This window comes from Anarrhichthys ocellatus, unplaced genomic scaffold (genome assembly GCF_004355925.1).
Source record: "Anarrhichthys ocellatus isolate YVR2014 unplaced genomic scaffold, GSC_Weel_1.0 scaffold21, whole genome shotgun sequence".
NCBI classification, from domain to species: Eukaryota; Metazoa; Chordata; class Actinopteri; order Perciformes; family Anarhichadidae; genus Anarrhichthys; species Anarrhichthys ocellatus.
Genome location: NW_022280051.1, coordinates 6034687 through 6059529, shown reverse-complemented (window position 1 = coordinate 6059529; position 24843 = coordinate 6034687). Strand labels below are relative to the sequence as shown.

At 40.5% G+C, this 24843-nt stretch overlaps 1 protein-coding gene across 9 annotated transcripts in view; it reads left to right on the top strand.

Moving 5' to 3' along the window:
- Positions 1–10246: 10246 nt before the first annotated feature.
- Positions 10247–24843, top strand: part of abcc9 (ATP-binding cassette, sub-family C (CFTR/MRP), member 9) — a 42405-nt gene continuing 27808 nt past the window's right edge. For 4 of the 9 annotated variants that reach the window (XM_031858941.1, XM_031858939.1, XM_031858942.1 and 1 more), the window contains exons 1-17: positions 10248–10433; positions 14338–14385; positions 15532–15593; positions 15686–15848; positions 18294–18435; positions 18525–18649; positions 18823–18989; positions 19180–19281; positions 19474–19614; positions 19730–19927; positions 22687–22848; positions 23127–23282; positions 23367–23501; positions 23610–23772; positions 23991–24031; positions 24169–24314; positions 24578–24686. In XM_031858941.1, coding sequence (XP_031714801.1) covers positions 10289–10433; positions 14338–14385; positions 15532–15593; positions 15686–15848; positions 18294–18435; positions 18525–18649; positions 18823–18989; positions 19180–19281; positions 19474–19614; positions 19730–19927; positions 22687–22848; positions 23127–23282; positions 23367–23501; positions 23610–23772; positions 23991–24031; positions 24169–24314; positions 24578–24686 — 2205 coding nt within the window. In that variant the 5' untranslated portion in view covers positions 10248–10288. Of the gene's footprint in view, positions 10434–14337; positions 14386–15531; positions 15594–15685; positions 15849–18293; positions 18436–18524; positions 18650–18822; positions 18990–19179; positions 19282–19473; positions 19615–19729; positions 19928–22686; positions 22849–23126; positions 23283–23366; positions 23502–23609; positions 23773–23990; positions 24032–24168; positions 24315–24577; positions 24687–24843 lie in introns of all 9 variants that reach the window. The other 5 variants (XM_031858940.1, XM_031858938.1, XM_031858936.1 and 2 more) reach the window with 3 other exon arrangements.

Genomic DNA, 24843 nt, shown 5'->3' with positions numbered 1-24843 from the left:
ACTAGATAACTCTAAAAGCTCAGCTTTCACACTGAAACACCAAAACATGAAAATATCTTCTTCATCCTCCTCTTCTAGTTCTCACAGATCTTTTACAAACGTAATCGAATACTCTCCTCCGACTCAACGCAGGCGTTGTTATTGACATATATTTTCTGTTTCTGTTGTGAGACGATGACATGAGCGAAAAATACTGATTTGATTGAGGGTCATAAATGCTTCACCTGGCAGCCAGCGCTCGCTGTAATTCCCAGGCTGCTGCATTGACCCCTCGACTAAATCACTATTTCATACTTGTGCAGTCATCTCTCAGAGAAAACATAAAGATACAGTGATAGAAAGGGAGAGCCACATCTACGAAATAAAGACTCTCAGTTCAGACTGAAAACGTGAGATATGGCGTCTTCAACCATATATCTTATAACCTTAAAACCTAACTAAGTATTTCACCATCTTTAACTAAACCTAACTAAGTATTTCACCATCTTTAGCTAAACTTAACTAAGTATTTCACCATCTTTAACTAAACCTAACTAAGTATTTCACCATCTTTAGCTAAACCTAACTAAGTATTTCACCATCTTTAACTAAACTTAACTAAGTATTTCACCATCTTTAACTAAACTTAACTAAGTATTTCACGATCTTTAACTAAACATAATTAAGTATTTCACGATCTTTAACTAAACTTAACAAAGTATTTCACGATCTTTAACTAAACATAACTAAGTATTTCACGATCTTTAACTAAACTTAACTAAGTATTTCACGATCTTTAACTAAACATAACTAAGTATTTCACGATCTTTAACTAAACATAACTAAGTATTTCATGATCTTTAACTAAACATAACTAAGTATTTCATGATCTTTAACTAAACTTAACTAAGTATTTCACGATCTTTAACTAAACATAACTAAGTATTTCACCATCTTTAACTAAACTTAACTAAGTATTTCACGATCTTTAACTAAACTTAACAAAGTATTTCACGATCTTTAACTAAACTTAACTAAGTATTTCACGATCTTTAACTAAACATAACTAAGTATTTCACCATCTTTAACTAAACCTAACTAAGTATTTCACGATCTTTTCCTAAACATAACTAAGTGTTTCACGATCTTTAACTAAACCTAACTAAGTATTTCACGATCTTTTCCTAAAACATAACTAAGTATTTCACGATCTTTAACTAAACTTAACTAAGTATTTCACGATCTTTAACTAAACATAACTAAGTATTTCATGATCTTTAACTAAACTTAACTAAGTATTTCACGATCTTTTCCTAAACATAACTAAGTGTTTCACGATCTTTAATTAAACCTAACTATTTCACGATCTTTAACTAAACCTAACTTTTTCACGATCTTTAACTAAACTTAACTAAGTATTTCACGATCTTTAACTAAACATAACTAAGTATTTCACGATCTTTAACTAAACCTAACTTTTTCACGATCTTTAACTAAACATAACTAAGTATTTCACGATCTTTAACTAAACCTAACTTTTTCACGATCTTTAACTAAACCTAACTAAGTATTTCACGATCTTTGCTAAACCTAACTAAGTATTTCACGATCTTTTCCTAAACATAACTAAGTGTTTCACGATCTTTAACTAAACCTAACTAAGTATTTCACGATCTTTGCTAAACCTAACTAAATAGTTTCTTGCCGAAACCTGTGAGGACAGAAGTTTATTTTGTAAAAGACCGTATGCATGTGACGAGTGTGAAGTGTTGCAGGCTTTCGTACGAAAACGCACAAAAAAGTATGTTTTCGTCAGATATCATACGAACCGTTGCCCGAGGATACGTAGCTCGATATGAGGAGTGAAAGACACTTCTTAAAGATGAATATTGCCGCCATACATCATCAGAAAAACACACAGTGCATCAACCTAACCCTGCGTCGTGTCACAAACACAAAGGGGAAATGAAAAAAGCCAGGTGTGACATCAGGCAGTGGGAAGTGCATTGAAAGCGGGACAATATAATGAACCACGGTGCATTTAGGATGTTACTTAAAAAACCCCATTCACTCCTGCTCGGCTTAATGAAGCTGTTTTTCTGCACTACACCCACTCCATCTCATTCTGTGTAAATGAAAAACCTTCTCTCGTGTCTCTATAATGAAGCCTTTGAAGAGACGGCGTCTCATAGAAAGAACGGGGGAGGCAATGATCCGTCATACGAGCTGGAAGAAAAACCTGCAAGTTCTGTTTACTGATGCAAAAGCATTTAGTTTAATTAGGTATCTGTTTAAAAACCTCCTGTTATAGAGTTTAAATAAAGACCTGAGAGTGTGAAGAGATGAGGTTAGAGCCTCAAACAAACCAAACTCGCTGACACACAGATTTACGTTCCCGTCCGTGAACAGGATACAGGATTGGAGAGTGGGTATTGATCGGAGGGGGAATCATACAGAACTGGGTTCATCTTCTCTGCAATTATGGAAGAAACAAATTGAGCGCCTCCTCAGGTCCATTAGGGAACAAATAGAATATCTCAGTTACATCGATACGTGACTTGTTAACAGCACGTCCAACGTGCTGGGGAAGATTAATCTGTTCCCGAGCTTCAGACCACACAATTTATTCTGAATTTACAATGAAAGGTAAATGCAGTCTGGTATCGATGGGAGTGCACTGGTGTGTATTAGTAGTATTAGTATGAGTAGTATCAGCAGAGGCAACAGCTGTATTTTAGGTTCTCGTGGAAGAAACATTTCTAATTTTTGGCCTGTTAGTCTTCAGATATTAAATAAAAGTCTGATGTTTTGAAAAAGATATATTTAGCATTTTATATTTGTAAAAGGGCAAGAATGTAGCGTAAACACCACAGCTTTTTACAGCCTAAGTGAATTTGAAATGCCTTTAAAATACACAAGAGACGGTACAAAACACAAAAGACACTAGAAAATATGGACAAACTAATACAAGACACAAACTAATACAGCAAAGCCCCGGATCATTCATGACTATACGTCAGGAGAATCATCCAAATACAGAAAAGAGAAAACAATAACACAATAAAGAAAATAACATGTAATAAAAAAACAATCCCCAACTCTATTTGATCCATTGTTAATAGAAAACAATATTGATTCTATCAGTGTTGACATGAGTTATGGCGACATGGATCAATTTCTCTTCTCTCTCTTGGAATGAAAGCAAATGTTCGTAGTAGTCCTTTAAAGTTACTGAATATTATACATTAAAATAACAGAAATCTCTCAAACCTCCAACGAACTGATTACTCACTAATCAGGGAAACAAACCCCTAACCCAGGCCCAGTTAGTGCCTTGCTCTACACTCTGACACTGTGTGTGTGTGTGTGTGTGTGTGTGTGTGTGTGTGTGTTGATAACATGGTCGTTGGTGACTGCAGAGGGCCTTGAAACAAAGAGCAGGTAGATTGATGATTGATTAGCTGTGGCTGTCTGGCTGACTGAGACTCATTGGCAGCCGTCACTTTGATGAATTACATCGCCGAGAAAAACACACTGAACTCTGATTACAGAAAGACTATATATGTGTGTGTGTGTGTGTGTGTGTGTGTGTGTGTGTGTGTACTGGGGTTGATAGCCTGTATATATGACTGTGAAGCTTTGCGTTTTAGTGCATGTTGCCGGTGTAGTTTCCATGCTAATCCGCCTCCTTGTGCGTCCGAGTTTCACAGCATCCTAAACTCCTGGTTTAGTATTCTGCCGGAGGACGCGCTGCGTCCCCCATAAGTCTGGCCCAAGGTCCTCGTGTTGTCTCGTAAACAGAGGGCGACTTGTTCATATTTAACAGGATGGACGACAGGTGTGTTTCATTGTCTCTCAGCTCCACCACCTGACACGGGATGAACTGAATAATTTACGGTGAAAAAGGCGACCCTGCTTCTTTTGATCCGGGGATTTTATTAAATAAAACATTTCGGCAGTCGACACGATCGCCGTTTGAAGGCTGAAGCTGACGAGGGTGGTTTGAAGCTGCTGATAGTATTATTGTAAATGTGCATGTTTTTAATGTAAGTAAATGGCATTCAGTGCACCCTTATTGTTTCCTATAAACATAAACGATCTTGCAGCAGTGTTCAACACTATAGTTTAAATACTATTTTGCAGATGACACTGATCTATTTATCGCCAATAAAAATTTGACAGCACTCATTAAAGAAGAAAAGATTGGACTCTTTCGTGTATTCAAAATGGTTTCAGGCGAATCGATTGGCATTAAATGTGAAAATGTTTTTGTCATATTTGCAAAGATGAATCATAATTCGGGAACTAGTGAAATTGTATTTTGACATTGAACAAAAAGGAGAAACTCACTTGGAAACATCATGTTAGTTTTGTTTGGAACAAGGTTATTATTGGAATAATTAGTGCTTTATTACATTATTTTTGTCTTCTAACACTTTACTACAGCCGAGTATACCCATATCTTACTGTAATATTGTGTGGGCACGCACTTTCCCCACTTATCTTAAAATAAGATTATTGGGATAATCGGACCATAATGTACTAAATGAACATCATGCTGTATTGAAGAAGACTTGAAACTAGAGATTGAGAAAATAAAATCATGTTTACAATGTTTACTGAGGTAATAGATCAAGAGAGAAGTAGAGTCATGTTCTCATAGACTTCTATACAACCAGAGGAGTCGCCCCCTGGTGGACACTAGAGAGAATGCAGCTTTAACACATGAAGCTTTGACTTCACTCGTCAGAACTGGAGACCTTTCCACTCTTTTTGAAATTGAATGTCTTGGCTATTTTTGATTTTTACATTCTTCACATATGTGCCTGTATTGAATCCCCTTGTTTTTGCCATAATCTATCGCAGCCTAACTTGTAAAATGAAGATGTGAGTATGCATGTTAAAGATATGCATATTATGCGTTTTTTGTTTCATATAGTTGTTTTTATTTATAGATATTTTCTCCCCTACGTGACGTTTTTAGAGACGCCTGTGTGAGTTTCTACCTCAGCTGAAAATTTATTTTATTTCTATCTACTTATCTCTGTCTGACCTTTCCTTTTATAAAAAAAATTGCAAATAAAACATAAAATATAAGGTGACTCTGGCTGTTTTTAATCCTCCCACCTCATTTAACACATTTCCCTCATTATCTCCAAACATCCACCTGTTTATTTATGGTGAGATAAGATAATTAAAGGTTATGAAGCAGTTTATTTGGCCAACAGAGGCGATAATGACTCTCCCTCCCTCTTAAAATGAAGATGATAATAGTTCTTCCATCAGAAGATCAAGCACTCCCCTGCTACCCTGACGCTTTATTATCTCTTCACATTAACAACCAATTAATCCTCAAACCGCCGTGACATTGATTCGACTCGCAGCTCTGCCTCTCAAGGTGTGTTTCGTTTCACCTGAAGCAGCTGTTCACTTTCTCTGAAAGCGTCGTTCTAGATGCACGTTGACCTCTTGAACAAAAGCTATCGAGCCTGTTTTTGTTACCTTTCCTTCTACACACACAGACGACCATAACGTGTCATGACTAAACATCCATGTTTCTGCGTTATTGAACTTCCATACTTATCCCAAAGAGAACAATCTGCAGACGTGCAGATATTGAACCCGTTGAACCTTTATTCATGTAGGGCTTGCCGGCAACATCCCATAAATGGTTTATTAAAATAACATTAACAATAGCAAAGGAACTGACAGAATCAGTTCATTAACAAAGACCAATAACAATATGGGTCAGAATAGCTTATTGCATAATGAAGGTGGAGGATGATTAAGAGTCTGGACCAGGTTCCAACCTCTGGATCCAAATGTACAATAACTATGCAGAGCCAGGCCGGGAGAGCCACCGCTCACGGACTAAGAATTGTTTCCCAAGGTGTGACCCTCCATTGTTATTTTGACCTTTTTGCAGTTCTCCTCTAACTGTGAATTCTCTTTGGATACGAGTACAAACCTCTGATCTCTAATCGGTCCTCCGTCCTTGACTTTCGCCCCGAGGCTTCTGAAAAACGAGAAGCACGCTCAGCAATGTTTCCCTCAAAAAACAATATATAAATAACTGCTCGTGTGATATTACAGCATATACGTGGATGCTGATTTCATCTGTGACCTGTCCGGTGAGCTCAGGACAAACACATTGAAGCCATAAATCAAAAGGAAGGTGTTCTCTTCAAGCAGAGAAAGAAACAGAAAAACAGAACTGTTGTTGTTTTTCAAAAGAAAACCGCAATATTAAAAAATAACTGCAGAACCACCTCTCTGGTCTCACAAGAACAGCATAGAAATGGGAGTTTAAGAAGACAGCGATCTATATTGTTGGAGTCGGTTAACCAATATTGTGTTCTCAGTGTGTGCTAAAATAATGCAGCAGTACTTATTATTTAATTTGTGGAAATGTGTGTATATGTGCAACCTAAGCATCCAAGAATAGGACAATGGTTCCCAACAGAAGGGTCAGGACCCCTACAAGGACCCGAAAGACAATTAAACGGAAGCACCAAGTTATTTATCAGCCTTTTCTCAAACCTTTGTTGTGAATTACCAGAACGTTTTACCTTCAAAATGATTGTACTACATTTAGAAGCATTATTTGACACATGTAAGTTGTGACGACGGGTCCCCATGAGTCTAAAAAGGTTGGTGACCAGTTGAATAGTCTGAGATGCAACTCTGTCTGGAGAAGAAACATATAATCTACAAAACGTTCAAATCAACATTGCTCCATTGATTCCCTGCTTTAAGTCACAAGAGAGTTAAACTTAATTAAGTGACCTTTAAACTAATGTTGGTTCCATTTATGTGCTCATAGAATTAAATTAAATCAAATTTGGATGTGATCTGTCCCTTTAACCCTGTGCTTAGTCTATAAATAAATGATAATAATGAATCTGATCTCCAGCTCAAGAAAGGTTTCCTGCAGTGGTAGTTTTGTCCTGAGAAGAAATCAGAGTGTATTTGATATTTAAAATAAATCGAGCAAAAGACGACGGGAAGTGTGGCTGAAAGATGCCAAAATACTGATCTTCTCTGCTGCAGTTTCACTTTACTAGATTTAGGCAACGCCGCCCTCTGGTGCTCAAAGTGTTTTTGTCTTTCTGTGTGAGCTTCTCATAAACATTGTTATCAACATTATGCAAAAGAATATCATGTATTCAGATGCTTTACTTCAGTAAAAGTACACTGTAAAAAATACAAGAAAAGGTCCTGCATTCAAAACCTTACTTTAAAAACACAAAGCATTGAACAACATCTGGACACAGACTGGCATTCAAACTGTCTGTGTATTTTTGGCATATTGAACTTGACATAGGATTTTTTGGGACACATATTTCTACATCTCACAGTAAATGTATGAATGCATGTCATAAAAAGGTGGGAAGTTGTCCTCCAGTGATATTTATTTATCTTTGTGTGCTGTAACTCCTGCAGCTTTAGTTGTTCTCCCTCCTCTCCCGTCATGCTTCTGTCACATCTCTTTGCGATAATGATTAAAAATGGAACTAATTTCCTCTAATCTGCAGGAATCAGATTGTCATCAGTTCATTACGGTCTTTTAACGGCTCGCTGCTGCCGAATAACAGGCTCCACCGAGCAGAACAATCCAATACAAAGAAGTTTATAAATGTGAATCAAACGTTTCCCGCCGCCAGTTATCTCGACTGCTGTCTGACAAGCTTCAGCTGTCGTCTCTCTGGTGGAGGATATGAAAGATGGAGATGTTTATTAACGTTTGATTTATTGCTTTTGCTGCTGCAGCAAACAGCAACAGTTTGAAATCAGTGTCAGCAACTCCCCAAAAGATGGCAGCACAGACTAATAGCTAATCTGTGTTTGTGTGTGTGTGTGTGTGTGTGTGTGTGTGTGCTTCATGTGTTAAACCTGCATTCTCTCAAGTGTCCACCAGGGGGCGCCTCCTCTGGTTGTATAGAAGTCTATGAGAAAATGACTCTACTTCTCTCTTGATTTATTACCTCAGTAAACATTGTAAACATGAGTTTATGGTCTCAATCTCTAGTTTCAAGTCTTCTTCAATACAGCATGATGTTCATTTAGTACATTATGGTCCATTTAGAGTCAAACAGACCATAAAGCAGGGGATGCTTTAGGGCGGGGCTACACGGTGATTAACATCAAAGTTCTTCATTTTCGTTTTTTGTAGCGTGAGAAAAGTGAGGACGTGTTTGGGGAAAGCAGAACACTTTGTCCGCTCCTCACATCTTCAAAGGGATGATCGAGGGTTTCGACTTTATTTTAGGGTTAAGCTCCGACTTAGATTGAGGCTCATGTTGAGCAGAGGCTCGATGTTTGGATGGTTACGCTTCGCGTCCAGAGAGGAGGCGCTGTGACAATAAGGGTCCTCACAAGGGTGCAAGTACAAACACTTGTGTGTTCTGCAAAAGGGGATTGGACCCCACTTCCTGTTGTGGGTCGGTTCTCCCTCAGGAGGAGAGAGCTTTCTCACGCTGTAGAGAATAACCACACACACACAAATGGATGCAGGACACATAAACACTTAAAGAAAAACTGATTTATTGTTGCTGATGTGTCCGCCGGGCTTCAACATATCAACACAATCAGAACACCTGTATCACAGAACTTTGTGTTCTTTATTTATTCGTATCGTAATCTCCATCTTCCCCTCCGTCATCCATCTCCCGGGTGTCACTGCGGGTCGTCCTGGTCACAAGTGCTTCCTCCACCGGTGACGTAAAGGTTAAAAGTGAAAGTTGAACAGCTGTCTGATTTTTCTTCTTCTGCTGTGTGTGTGCGTGTGTGTGTGTGTGTACATGCAGAGACAGAGGAAGAGAGGGTGAGTGGGAGTATTTGTTGAACCATGAGGGACATTACAGGTTATGATGGAGGGAAGCAGAGATCAACTTCTTCCCTCACAGTTTCTTGGGATCACTGGTGGATGGGAATCTCCTCACACTGTCCCCTAGCTGTGGTGTAAACACACACACACACACACACACACAGAGTCGTGTTTCTATTCACATATATTTATGCGTATGTGGAAGTATTTCTTTATAAAACGTGTGTGGAAAGGCGCACGACTGATCAGATGTTTTCCATGACGTGTGAATGTTTGTCTTTGTCTTTGACGCTGGACGACATGAAACATGGCCGACACGAAAGAGCAATTAAAAGTCACCTAATTGAAAACAAATGTCTGAAGATATCAACTTCTTCTTCTACTCTGATAACAGGTAGATTACAGCCATGCGATGTCTAGAGAGCCAACTTCTGACCAAACTACGCTTTAGTTTATTCACAACAAACACGATGATGGAAACACCTTATTCACATTTATTTTTTGCAAACAAAAAAGAAAAGTTTGACAATTGAATGGAAGCACGACTATTGACTTCCATTCATTTCCTGGAGACTTACCCAACCCTTAACCTAAACATAAGATAAGGAAAGTATATTTCCCTCTTATAGGAAATAGAGTATAAAGTACCACACACACATCCTAAACCAATAGTACGGATTCCTGGCGTGGCTTTAATCAAAAGATTTTCATGACACAATTTTAAATAAATAGGCTCTTTTTTTGCAATTCCAGGAAGATTCCACAGCTTGAATTTGCTCTTTTTTTCCTCTCAAGGTTTTTCTCTGTGGGTTTCGGGGGAAACAGCGCCCTCTTCCTGTTCTCTGCTGTAACGCAATCCATCACATTTCAAAATAAAATGTAGCGCAGGTGGAACGAGACTGACAGTCTGAATAGATGTGATTTGTTTCAGGTTATTTACAGCCATGTCTCTAAACTAATTATTGAAAATAGAGAGGAGAGAGTTTGTGTCATCTTGCTTAGATGTATAAAGTATAAAATATGTATTTTCTTCCACATACTGTGACCTGTGCAGGTGTGTTCAGCAGACTTTTAATATTTTATGTTTTATTGTAATAAACCGACCCTATAATAACATTACATTCAAGGCTTCCCCTCATTTGAAGCCCATATCTTCAGTTCAGACCCTCAACTAACCTCTTCTGTCAGTGAAGGTGCACTGGTTGTTAGATTAAATATAAACACGCTCCTTTTACCTTTTACAGTGACTAAAAGCTTTCAAACAGCATTTTTGACTACAGTCGAGTCATCTCCGTTATGCTTATTCGGCTTTAGTTTGACCTACATTTGCCCATTTTGTTGGCATGCATAATGAGACATTTCAGCGGAGGAAAGCCAGCCATATCTGGCAATGTGTGTGTGTGTGTGTGTGTGTGTGTGTGTGTGTGTGTGTGTGTGTGCGTGTGCATGCACCATAATACCATATCTGAGCGGACACAGTAAATGTCATGTGTATGCATTTCCTGTCCCCCGTGCCTTCAGTGTAAACCGCAATATAATAAGACGTCGCACTCGGGAATTAAGATCCGGGATATAGGGGACGCATTGACCCACAGCGCGTGCCCCCAAAAACTGCGTCAGAGGTTGGGTAAGTGTTTCCTATTTTCATCCCGCTGTACTTTCACAACCAGATGTCTGCAGCCTCAGCCTGGTGTAACACGACGTCTTCAGTTCAGAGAGGTGCATGCGCGTCCTCTCGGGCATGCAGCGCGTACCAGACTCCATTGAACCATCTTACAGTTTAAGATCTCTCTGCCTCTCCACCCAAATACATGCATTACCTATACAAGTAGATAGAATATCTGAATTGATAGAAGACACATCTTTATTTCGGCATCCATACAATCTACTAATTATAATAATATGAGTTGTATTCACGCTGCACTCCTTTGTTGATGTCTGTGGAGTAACGCACGTTTTGGTGGAAGGGGGCTGAGGAGATCACAGACCGAACAGTTCAAAAGTTAAAGTTTTATACAAATAAATCTTCTTAAATTGGTTTTATTCATGCCGAATATAGGCACATACTTGACTGATTTGATAAAAAGCATTGCACTCCCCTTCTACCACATTAATGTGTCTACGCGTGTGAAGACTTTACATTTGTGAATGGAGGTTTGGTTCCCTCTCAGCGGGGATGACTGGATCAAGAATCACCTTGTAGGTGGTTCTGCACGACACGTGAAAGACACTACAGTGGTTTATTATAGCTCCAGGGATTCACGCGTGCATGAGTCGCATCATGCTGTTATTACATGAAATCAGCATGAATAACTGTCATTACTGTCGACAGCCAGGGCTTTGTTCGCCTCAGTGCGCCCCGATCCAAGGTCCTCGCTCCAACGTGTGAAAGCCAAACAAAGCGGGTTCCACGTGTGAATCCTCTCTGATCCAGCTTTTAGATTATGGGGGAAATAACAGCAATGCAATCAGGTTATAGACTGTAAATAATGTAATTAAATTAAATGTATTTTGTATGGCCCACAATACACATATGACATCCTCTGTCCCAGGACTGTGGAAGCCCATTTCTGCCACTGTGATGAAAAAATAAAGATCCTTTTAGTCATTATAATGACAAACTATCTCACAATTATGACTTATCATCTCATAATTATGACTAAGCATCTACGCATGAATATTAAAATCACCTACAATAATTACGCGGTACACTATAACGAATATAATTGGCTGTAGTGTTCTCCAGGTTGGGTGTGAAAGATTAAGAACAAGGCTTTCAAGATAATCCTTGATTACAGCAGCAAAATGGAAAGTGCAAACAAACAGACAGACAAAGGTAGAAAAACAAGATCAAAACAAGTATAATACATACAGAATCATACAGTAATGGTACAATAAATAAGTAAAAACCGTGAAAAAAACCCAACAAACACTAAAACATGCTATAGTCGGACTGAATGTTTGTATTGAACATGAGTGAATAAATGAATGAGACAGTCTATGTAGAGAATGTTTACACCGGTGGAAGTCCACCACCAGCTCTTTGGTTTCCCCTGAGTTGATGTGGAGGTGGTTCCGCTGGCACCGGCCCACAAAGTCCTGGTTCAGGTCTCTGTATTCCCCGTCATCCCCGTCCGTGATGAGGCCGACCGCTGCAGAGTCGTCTGAGAGCTTTGGCAGGTGTCAGTTAGAGGAGTTGTGTGTGAAGGGTGAAGAGGATATACAATACAGAGTGCATGGGTGCAGACGATGGGGGTTGGAGGACTGGATGGGGGGATGGGAGGATGACTGATCAAATCTGATAAGTAAAGAACCACACAGGCCAGACATGGTTTTGAGGCCCCTCCAGACCACACTGATGTTCTTCTGCTGCAACTGATCCTCCATCTTTATCCGATATCTGTTTTAGGATATATACTATTTCTAACAGGCTTCAGTCAAAGATGGCTGCCACTCCACCTCCTCGGCCGGTGACATATTCTTTATGACACAGCCAGGTTTAAGAAAGATAAGATAAATCAATTTGACTGTCTGATATTAAATCATTTACTAATACTTTAGATGACATAGATCTGATATTTAACATATTTAATTATCCTATTGTTGCATTGGTGGTGTTAACTTGTATTGGGTTATTTTGTACAACTCCTCTTCTGTTTACTTTTGATTTAATTAATTGAATTGGCCACGGTCTCTCCAGCAGGGGTGTCTATCATACAGCCCCAGGGCCCAGTACTGGCCCGCCAAAGGGACCAATCCGGCCCTCTGAATGACTAGAACATTGCAGAGATGTGATTCATTTAAATTTAGAGAGAGAGAAAGGGAGGGAGACAGACAGACAGAGAGATATGAATGCCGTCTCTCCTAATAAGACCAGAGGAATAACTGAACACGTGACACCACGAGCACGAGCAAGAGCAGCAGAGGTAGGTAGTGAAGCTAGCTGCTAAGCTACAGTACGCTAGCTGACGTTAGCAGAACGCGTAAACAAATGTCGGTAAAAGATGGAGAGAAAGCGATGAGTGGTTATATGTACAGCAGGTAGTTAACCGCGTGTACTGAAGAATATCACACTATTAACTGGGTTTAGCTGGAGCGGCGAAAAATACGCTGTCAGATAACAGATAGGCAGGTAACCGGAAGTAAGGTAACCGGAAGTGAGACAATACTCTTACCGTAGCACGTCAAGCATATTCCGACGTATTAAATTTATTAATATTAATATTTAAATATTAATACATGTTGCTGAAGCACTGTCTATTCTTTTAAGAATAATTGCATTATATTTCATATTTATTTAGTGTTGAAAAAGGATCAGAAACCTGTTTTATTAAGTTTTCAGACATGCAAATTGCTTCATAATATGATCAGACTGTAAGGTGATATTACTGGCTGCTTGTTTATAAACTGTATGTGTGTAACTGACATGTCAGTTGGCTTTCTAGGATGCTAATAATGAACCACCTTCTCACCGCTAGACTGGTCGAAGTGTGGAAATCTGATCTGGGAACGCTTTGTCAAGTTTGCTGAATTTATGCATACTTATACCGGAACTCTTGAAGTCTATACCTTCAAAATAAATGCAGCTATTTTTATCACAAGGGGATTCAGACAAATTGATCAACAAAAAACGCAAGAGAAGAGCAAAATCGAACAGAAATGTAATTTTATAATATATAGATATTTGAATTGGGTGAATTGAAGTGAAGATGAGTGTAAAACCAAATACTTTCTATTAGTATAATAACACTGCCCAATATAAACCTGGATAATGAAATTAACAATTATGTTATAAATAACAAATGAGGGGAACACAAGGGCATGAAATAATGCATGAAGTTACCCAGGATGTGCGAAATGTCAAAAAGCTGACAAGGCCATTACAAAACAGGCAAAGTACCCCGACCCTCAGGGGCCCCAAAGCCCTCAGGTCTCCTATAATGTATAGTTAATGGTTGTATTGATTACTTGAAAAGGAAATGCCTTAAAGGGGACTCTCAATCCCTGCCTTGTAGAGGAGCTCTACACCTTTAATACCTTTAATATTTAATTTGATATGATGCTTACATGGCTCATACAGTTTACATAAATACACTTGCATTTAATCAGACTAAACTGAGGAACACAGGAGGCTTATTTTGGGCCTACCGTTACTTTTTGCTTGTTCGTGGTTTTTATTGTGAATTAAAGCATCATTTGTTGTCTTTATACGTTTCTTAGAGTATTTCATGGTGCTTAAATCTGTAATACCATAATATTTATTGTATATTATTCCTAATCTGTGAGAAAAAGACATTTGTTGAAGTCATTATACTTTGATTCTTTTATTTTGAAGGGTTTCACCGGAAGCCTTGTGTCATACTCGGTGTAACTTGACACCGTTGGCAGAGACGGGCAGCAGTAACATGCAGAGCAGCTGATGCAGTGCGGGGGCTAAAAATAATCAACTTTTTACACTTCTGCTCTCACTGTATTCTTCTTTCTTTTCTCTGTTTGTGTTCTTTCTTTCTTTTCTTTTCTTTTAAATCCAGACATCCGGAATGAAACGTTGTCATTAAGGATTTTTACTTTTCTTCGAGGTAAGAGACTTTGCTGTTTATGAGTTTTTTTGTGTGCAAATGAGCTTTTTAAATGTTAGTTAAAGCTGTATTTATTATTTTAAAATGATGGGGTTTAATAAACAGGGCTGTAGTTTAACACAGGTGTTGTTTTTGGTGGTTTTTGGAGGTTTATTTACTTGTCAGTGAGCCATTAAATCAGAGTTAAAGGGATATTCATATGGAAAAAAATAATTATTCACAAAAATAAGCAAAGAAAAGGACAGAAATTCAAAGTTATACTCGGGAAATATTGTGTTTTCTTATTGTGGAGAACAGCACTTGTAAGTAGCTTCAATTCTGACCGTTTTAGTGGAAGCCAATGGTGCCAAATTTTAAAGTTTGACAAAAAGTTTGACAGAAATAACCATTTATATATTTCCCCACTTAAAATATCAAAACAATGGACAGAAATTTGAAGTTATACTCGAGAACAGCACTTGTAAGTAGCTTCAATTCTGACCGTTTTAGTGGAAGCCAATGGTGCCAAATTTTAGACAAAAATTTCGATAGAAATATCTCAAACCACCTCTGCACCATTTGTATATTCCCCACTAAAATATCTGTAAAGCCAGTTTGTCCAAAAAATGTCTTCACAATTGGCACTAAAATGCCCCAAACAAAGATGGCCACCAATGGCCGCAAGGTGCGGCCATTGGTGGCCATCTTTGTTTTTGGTTTGGAATGGAGACAAAATGTTAGAAGGTATAAATTAAAAAACATCTGCTATACTGTATGTTTAAGGAAATGTTTGAATAAGGCAACAAATAAAAGGCATTAAAAACAAACATTCCTAAACTTTATAACTTTATAAAGCAATCATTTAAGAACTTTAAAGCTCATCGTACGATTGTTTTAAGCCTTAAAAGTTGTCAGTGAGTGAAGCCGACTCAGATAACCAAAACCTGAGTCTGTCGAAACTGAAGTCATGGCGTCGCGACAACTTTTAATGACATTCGTCTAACAGTAAAGCACCAGGAGCCAGGAGCCCTGTAGCTGTGGCCCTGAAATAGCTCTCATGTCTTGCATTTGTGTTTCTCTCTGTGTGTGTTTGTTTGTTTGTGTGTGTGTGTGTGTGTGTGTGTGTGCGTGTGTGTGTGTGAAATCCCACGAAAATGTCTGACGTAGTATCCAAAGATCAAACCAAAGCACCGCTAGTGACGCTAACGGCTAACTGTTCAAAGACAATGGTAAAACATGAGATACTACAACACACAATACAGTTTTTGTTCTCTATTTTGGGCGTTTTAGAAGCGTTCTGATTGTTGTTTTTTGCGTGCAGCAGTCGGGCGGTGGCATGGCCTTGTCGTTCTGCGGCGACGACCAGGACATCAACTCCTACAGCGTGAAGGACGGCATGCTCAACAATGGCTGCTTCGTGGACGCTCTCAACCTGGTTCCCCATGTCTTCCTGCTCTTCATCACCTTCCCCATCCTCTTCATCGGTAGGTTATGGAGCTTGACAGACACACACACACACACACACACACACACATTACATTAATTCCAAAGTACTGTCTCTGTATATTGGCCATTTATATCTACTTAAGCCTCTTAAGGCTTCATCTTCTCTGCTGGAAATGTTCCAGAAATCTCTGCAGCAGTCGGGGCAGAAATAATCCTGTGAAGATTACTGGACTTTGATTTTTGTTGAGATTGTTTGACACTAAATGTGTTAAATACTTCTTATAGTGGAACACCTACTGTGATGGACTAGTCACCTATCCAGGGTCTAAGAGCTCCTGCTTCTTCAATGTGTGAATATGTGAGTGAGTGTTTCATACGGTAACGTCTCTGCTCTCACGATCAATCACCTGATCCACTTCCTCAGTACGTAAAGAAAGCAATATTTTTCAAATGTGGTGTTTCAGTCCAATGTTTGTTGGGTGTTTACACACTTTGATGCATATTTCACAAGAGCAGCGCAGCAGCTTTAGAGTGTGGTGATCAGCAGTAGAGTGGTCGTACATGTACAGAGTAGGTTTCAGTCTCATCTCGTCTTGTTGTAGTTCAGCAGGACAAACATGGTGGTGAGTCTTCTCTAGTGAAGCCATCAGCTCGCTTAAGTTCATATTCAAGTGTTTACTTACTGACTCAATCCTCTTCATCCTCTGTAGCACAAAGGGCCACAATGAGCTGCTTCCACATCATCGTTCACGTGTCGAACCTCGACCCAAATATAAGGTCATGTCGTCTGAGTTATTTTTGTTCGTCCTGGAAGTGTCCGTCCCAGCACAATGTCTGGAAGGCACTCGACTCAGAGACCACCGCCTTGTTTTTCAGGAAAGCTGTGTTTGCTTTTAGTGTTTTTTTTGTGGTCTTGTTGGGTCAGAAGATGCAACAAAACCTTCTCATGCATCAACAATAAGACTGACTCCACACTGGTTTTATAAACAGGAGATAGACTTTATTATTTGGACTTCTAGATGTTGAGGTGTTGGGAAAACGCACCCTGAACTTCCCCTCATCGTGCTTTCTTTTTAGTAAATAGCTTGTGCAAAAAGACAAATGTTATGTCAGTGAGTTGTATTTAATCAACATTTAATTTCTCTCATTTTCATTTTTATTCTCAGCCGACAAAAGCTGATTAAAGATCTCAGTTGAATCTTTGAACATAGTTACTAACAAATATTAAAATCTGAACATCAATGGGTTTGAAATGATTTAAATGTGACACAATGATATCAAACACCAACCTCATAAAGACACAGACGGTGAGGAGTGAATGAGGGATTGACTCTCCTCTGAGTGGTGTTACAATAATCTGTTACTCAGAGCAGATGTGTTTAGTGATATTAACTTTCTCTCTCTCACACATTTTAAAGTCTCTTTCTCATCACCAGTGAACATTAAGCAGCTTTGAAGAGCAGTTCAGATGAAACTAGAGCAACAGTCCAGAGATCCAGTGGAGGCCAGACCGTAAAACAAACAGCAAGCAGACGGGCAACAACAGATACATGCAAACAAATACGTATTTTGGGATATTTATTGCTGAGTTTAGGGTTATGTATTCAGTTCAGTTGTGTAATAATTCAATGAACATATTTGCTTTGTTTTGTACCCATTTAAATATTTGTATATATGTGTGTGTGTGTGGGTGTGTTTGTGTTTGTGTGTGTGTGTGTACAGTAGTTTATGGGAATAGTTCCGACCACAAAGCCTTCAGCCGGTTCCCCGAGGACTCACTAATTGAAGCTTCCTGGTTCTAGTTTATGCTCTCCATCCCCTGAGCCTCCATCAAGGCTGCGGTCCATTTAGTTAAGAGCAGAAACAAACCTCACGAAAACAAACTATCAAATAAAACTCTGTGCTACTGAGCTCCCATAGTTAAACTGACACTAACACACTTTCATGAAGCGTGTGTGTGTTTAGAGTGGATTAGTCAACAAAAAACTAATCTGTAACTGGATCTGGGTCTGTCCACGGTGGACCGGTCTCTCCTGGAGGATCTGGGTCTGTCCACGGTGGACCGGTCTCTGCTGGAGGATCTGGGTCTGTCCACGGTGGACGGGTCTCTGCTGGAGTCTGAGCTGAAGGAGTTTCTGGTGAACCTGCATGAGTTCATCTGGTTTCACCAGAATCTGACCCGGTGGCTCCGATGACGAGCATTAAGAATAAGACCATCTTCTCTCTGATGGTCTCTTTACTGATGGAGGTCTGATAGAGGACCAGAACTAAACTGAGACTGGTTCAGGACCAGGTAAAAGGTCCTCACAGTGACTTTAACTAGATTTTCAAGCAAAAATGTCAACTTTTTGCTGGTTTAAACATCTTGAACGTCTTCTTTTCCCTCACGTTTCCCTTTTCGTTGAGTTCAGATTCATCATGTCTCTCTCTCTCTCTCTCTCTCTCTCCCTGTCTGTCTCTCTGTCTCTCTGTCTACCCATCAGGTTGGGGCAGTCAGAGCTCCAAGGTCCAGATCCATCACAACACATGGCTTCATTTCCCCGGACACAACATGAGATGGATCCTCACCTTCTCGCTGCTATTCGTCCACGTCTGCGAGTTCGCAGAGGGCATCGTCTCCAACAAGTGAGACAAAAACAATATATTTTCTGTTGTCATACAAGTGAAATAGGAATTTGAATATGTGAATTATGTCCTGTGTTTGCTTCATGCTGTAGGGGGATGAGTACCAACCACCTCCATCTCTTCATGCCAGCCTTCATGGGTTTCATAGCAGCCACAACGTCCGTGGTTTACTACCACAACATAGAGACATCCAACTTCCCCAAACTGCTGCTTGGTGAGACTCAACAGTGGTTAATCATCATTCCCAGCTTTTAAGAGACTGGACATTTTTTGGTTTGTGTACCTTGAAAGTGCTTGAGTTTTACTCTTAAAAAGACTCTCATCACAACAAAAAGCAGCAATGAAACCGTCAATATGACGCTATACAACGTTTCTATTTCCCCACAGTACTGTTCATCTACTGGGTGTTGGCGTTCATCACAAAGTCCATTAAGCTGTGGAAGTTTGCAGAGCACTATGTTGGACCGCAGCACCTGAGGTTCTGCATCACGGCCCTGTTAGTGGTGCTGTACGGACTGCTGATGGGCGTGGAGATCAACGTCATAAGAGTCAGGGTGAGGACCCATAAGTCATCCAGCATCAGTGAATAAATAACCTTTAAGGTGTTTAGTGCAGGAAATATGTGAAACAAAACTAAACGCATTTATATTTTCTAATAACTGTATTTAACTTTTCTCCAAACAGGATAAATGGTGACTGAAGACTACGTCTAATTCTGATTTTGTCTCTTTCTCCTCCCCGTAGAAATACGTGTTCTTTGCCAACCCCCAAAAGGTGAAACCTCCAGAAGATCTGCAGGATTTGGGGGTTCGCTTTCTGCAGCCGTTTGTCAACCTGCTGTCCAAGGTAGACCAAAACACACTGTGATTTAAAAAAAAAATGATCAGAACAGTTATTGATATTCATGATCAGGATAGATCAAATTTACCCAATTCAATTTTTTAGGCCACAAGTAAGAAGTTAGACAGTGTCTGTTCATGTTCAGGTCTCATAATCAATACTTTGCAGTGGAGTAAATGATTAATTGCATATTTTTAGTCGACATATTGGTGGATGAATCCTCTCATCATGGGAGCCCATAAGAGGCCCATCGAGCTGAAGAAGATCGGCAAGCTGCCCATCGCCATGCGAGCACTCACCAACTACCTTCAGCTCAAAGACGCCTACGAGGACCAGAGGGTGAGCTGATGGACTCCCTTACCCGATTTAACACTAATGCAGTGTGGGTTTCCTGCTGCTGACGGTGTCCGAAGACAAACCTATTTACTCTCTTCCGTCCATCAACTCTCGACAGACGGCTGAGGATCCGAACCGTGCCCCGTCCATCTGGCGCTCCATGTATCGAGCGTTCGGCCGCCCCATCCTGCTCAGCAGCACCTTCCGCTACCTGGCCGACCTGCTGGGCTTCGCCGGGCCGCTCTGCATCTCCGGCATCGTGAAGTACCTGAACAACAGCAGCGTCGGCCCGACGGCAAAAGAAATCGAGGCCAATGTGAGTACGAGCCAGTGAAGCGAGTTGGTGTGTGAGTGTGGGTGTGAGGTTCAATTTGAGCAAGTGAAAGGCTTTAATACTGCTACTCAATCAACATATCCTAATACAACAGTTCGTGTGATATCTAATGTATCTCATTTTTCAAATGTTTTCCTACAAAAGCGTAAATTTCCCCTCATTACATGAATACGATCTTTTCAAAATAAACTTCCGTCTTCACAGGAAAGTCAGGATTTAGGGAACAAAACTAGGTTAGGTTTAGGAAAAGATTGCCGTTTGGGTTAAAATAATCACGGAAATTACGTGAGAAAAACAGGAATATTGACTTTTTGTCTCGCATGGGGATCGAGCAGCGGTCTCCTGGCCGAAAGGTCGCTGGTTGTTCAATTAGTGGTCTTTATACCTCCTTGTCCAAGATTCAAGAAACATTTTTGTGTGATAACTACAAAATTATGATGCATAGTCTTTCGTAGAAATCGCTGCGAATGCTGGATGAGAGCAGCTTGACTCAAATCCTCCTGCTTGACAACATGACTCCCAGTGTGAGGGGAACACGGTGGTTTGGCAACTCTGTTTGCAAGTCAAGAGTGACGTGACAGTCGGGTTCGATTCCCGTAAAAAAATAACTTCCTGTTGCGTTTAAACTTTAATGGTTTGGAGGTCTTCCAGAGAGAGAGAGAGATAGAAGATTATATTACTCATCCGTGAAGACAAATCAAAGACCGTAAGTAGGTTGTGACACACATGAAATGTGCTGTATTTCAGTAGTATAAGCCGGGGTAATTGATAGCGGGGGGGGGGGGGGGGAGTGTGGCTACGATGTGAAAGGTTAAACGTCGTTCATTAATTCCCCTTCAGAGAAATCTCTTTGGAAGTTCTGAAGGCGTCAATGCGACCACACTCTGCTTACATAAGATCATTTTATTAAAAGTTCAAATTAGTGAGTCGTCTACACACACACACACACACACACACACACACACACACACACACATAGTGTCGCTGCTTGTTGGAGATGTTGAGTGGTCGAGCCGACCAATGAATGACTCACTCCCGGTGTGATGTCACCGAGGGCGTTGGTCTCAGCCATCATGTCGCCACCAGTACGTGTGAACGATGCCGTGTCTGACGTGGTTGTGTTTCTGTAATGTCATAACACGCAGGTGCTGAAATGTCATTACACACACACACACACGCAATACTTTTATACATGTGAGGAATGACGTAATACACTCCCTAATCCTGGCAACTACATACCTTCAACCTAAAACCAAGTCTTAACCTTCTAAAAGCACTGAAGAACAGATATTATTATACTTTCAAAAATGTCCTCAGTCTCCAAAAGATGTCCCCACTTTCTAAGAATGTCCAAAGTGTCGGAGTACAAGAACACACATGCAGAATCTCGTATACAGTGACATTAGAATGAATCAATGCACACGTATTAGTGGTGCAACGGATCATCAAACTCACAAACTCCACCAGTGACACTAACTTTAACTTTAAACACTTCATTGAATATCTGCACAAAATATTGACTTTATTTCAGATGTATCAGGACCAAACTTGTAACTATTCCACCACAATAACACAGAACATTAGTATCCAGCCACGATGGCACAGTGGAGTGTGTGAGCCGCCGCTGAGAGAAAGCAGACACTTCTTACAGACGCTCCAGCTGGCGAAGGAAGCGATGCTGGCAGAGCTGATCACAGACATCGACTCCTCTTAAATCCATCTCGGCCTCCTCCAAAGATCACGACACAGACAGAGGCACAGCAGACGCGCTCTTGTGATGGGAGTGTATTATCGTTGAGTCCATTTGGCTGGATGTTGTTATAGTGGATGTTGAATGGGAGACGTAGTCGCGTCCGTTCCTGCCTATTAAAGTGGGTGTAATGGGCAGCGGAGATAAAGAGCAGAGCAGCGCTGCATGTCTGAGTGACATGGAAAATTCCCCACTCACCTCACACTCAATACAGAGGCAAGGTCTGCTGAGCATCACACTGAGCTTTTTGGTGTGTGTGTGTGTGTGTGTGTGTGTGTGTGTGAGTGTGTGTGTATGTGTGTGTGTGTGTGTGAGTGTGTGTGTGTGTGTGTGTGTGTGTGTGTGTGATTCGTACACTTACTATGTGCTGAGAGTGGGGCTTTATCACGATCAATCAGGTTTATTGCAGAGTTTTGCTTTGTTGTATTTGTGCATAACATAAACATAGATAAATAAAAAGTAAAAGTGTATATGTATATATATGTACATGTGTGTGTGTGTGTGTGTGTGTGTATATATGTATATATATATATATAGAAAAGAACAAAAAACAAGAAAGATATGAAAAAATACTATAAAATATGTTCAAGAAACAAATAAAGACGAGAGAAAAATGCAATAAAATATGGAAAAATACCAAAGAAAAGTACAATAAACACAAATATAGAATAAAAAAAATTACAATTAAAATATAAAATATATATTTCCAAATAATCTGAATTAAAAAAGAAAGAGTTGTGCATATTGATAAAGTCCTCCGATCACAGTATGTATGTAGATTTCTACTGTCCAGTTGGGCATTTTAACATGGAGGTCTATGGGGATTGACTCGCTTCTGGAGCCTCAAGTGGCCATTTGAGGAACTGCAGTTTTTTAGCTGACTAGTAACATCCAATCATATTCACACAGGTGGTTCTCTTGATACCTGTTTGACCTGCGTGCAACCGTTCAGGAAGAACTTCACGTATCTTGTGTGTTTGCTTCGTTGCAGACGCATTTGGGCGTGTACTTCATGCCGTCCATTGAGCTGCTGAAGGACACCTCCGTCCTGGCTGTGCTTCTCTTCCTGGCTCTGATCCTGCAGAGGACCTTCCTGCAGGCCTCGTACTACGTCACTATTGAAACCGGCATCAACCTGCGGGGAGCCCTGCTGGTGAGTGAAACATCATTTAGGTTCGGACGTTTTGTTTCCACTCTGAGGTGTTGCTTCGAAGAGGTCGAGTAAATAATAAATATAAGCTTTTATTGACAAGTACGGATAAATAGAGAAGAGCAAAACATAACCGATTGAAAAGTATAAGAATAGAAATATAGGTTTACTTTGCATCTACTGTAGTAATACGCTGACTATGTAGAAGTACCTCGTTATACCGAACTTCAAAACATCCCTTTAACATTAATCCTGTTTACATGTCTTATTTCTTTAACTAGGCGATGATTTACAACAAAATGCTGCGTCTGTCCACCTCCAACATGTCTATGGGGGAGATGACGCTGGGGCAGATCAACAACCTGGTGGCTATCGAGACCAACCAGCTGATGTGGTTCCTCTTCCTCTGCCCCAACCTGTGGGCCATGCCTGTACAGGTGGGTTGAAGAGGGGACCTCCTTCACATTTCTGGCCATGTCTTAATCTTCCGCAGTGAAGACTTCTCTCTTCTGTCTCTGCAGATCGTGATGGGAGTGATCCTGCTCTACTATTTGTTGGGCTGCAGTGCGTTGGTTGGAGCATCGGTCATAGTCCTGCTGGCTCCGGTCCAGTACCTCATAGCTACAAAGCTGGCAGACACGCAGAAAAGCTCACTAGTAAGCAGGACGCTTGCTTTGAAATGCATCGTATTCCCTCCAGATGTTCTGTTTTTCTTTAAATAACAGAACTTCATGATGTGAATCCACATTACGTTTTGTCCTCAGGAACACTCGACGGAGCGTCTGAAGAAGACCACAGAGATCTTGAAGGGCATAAAGTTGCTGAAGCTGTACGCCTGGGAGAACATCTTCTGTGGCAGCGTGGAGGACACCAGAGGCAAAGAGCTCACCAGCCTCAAGAACTTCGCCTTCTACACATCCATGTCCAGTAAGATGAAAACAGAAACCTCTAACCTCATTTTGAATTATGTCGATTGCATTCGTTTGTGTTTGCAGGAAAAAGATTCCTCAGTCTTCATCAAATGACCCCCTGCAGGTCCCGGGGACTCATTACATTTATACGTATCAACATAGCTGATGAAGCACTTTTAGCCGATATAAATATGCACACAGCTTTAATACAACCTGCTTTCTCTCCCTGTGCAGTTTTCATGAATGCTGCTATTCCCATTGCTGCCGTTCTCGCGGTAAGAACATTTTAACACACTGGTCTACAACTCCTCCAAACGTTCTATGTGCTGGTTTCCCCCCCCACTTTCCCACTATGATATGATTTATCAATATCAACGAGGATTACTTAAAAATTTACAATCTTGTCTCGTAGACGTTTGTGACGTATTACTTCTGGACTGGGAACACCGTTCCCGCTCCTGCTGAGGCCTTCGCAGCTCTGGCGTTGTTCCACATCCTGGTCACGCCTCTCTTCCTGCTCTCCACTGTGGTCCGATTCGCCGTCAAGGCGCTGTTCAGGTGAGTGGTAGTGTTCAGTGTTATTGCAATGAGATCACTGGTGACTTGTAATGCTGCTTTGGCTGAGAGAGAGATAAGGGGGGATGTGGACTGGACTAAGGAAAGGAAGACACACTAGATGTGGCTCCTGAGGTAAATCTAATTAAAGGAGCATGGAGGACATCTGACAGCAGTGAAGAAACTCTGAACTCCTGAGAGATTACTGGTGTTGGTATCATCACAATCACAGATATTCATGTGTGTGTGTGTGTGTGTGTTCACAGCGTCCAGAAGCTCGGCGAGTTTCTTCAGAGTGACGAAATTGGAGACGACAGCTGGAGAAATGGAGACATGCCAGTTTCCATGGAAGCAGGAAAGAAACACATGGGGGGGGTGAGCGTTAATGAAACACGTTTTTTAATAGCGAGGCCGCATTTATTCTGTTGAATGCCAATTTCAGGGCTGAAGTCTGCAGATGCAGCAACAATGATGGAGACAAATGTCCGATAGATGGTGGCAGGTCTACATGAAGGTGAAGCCACCGAACAGT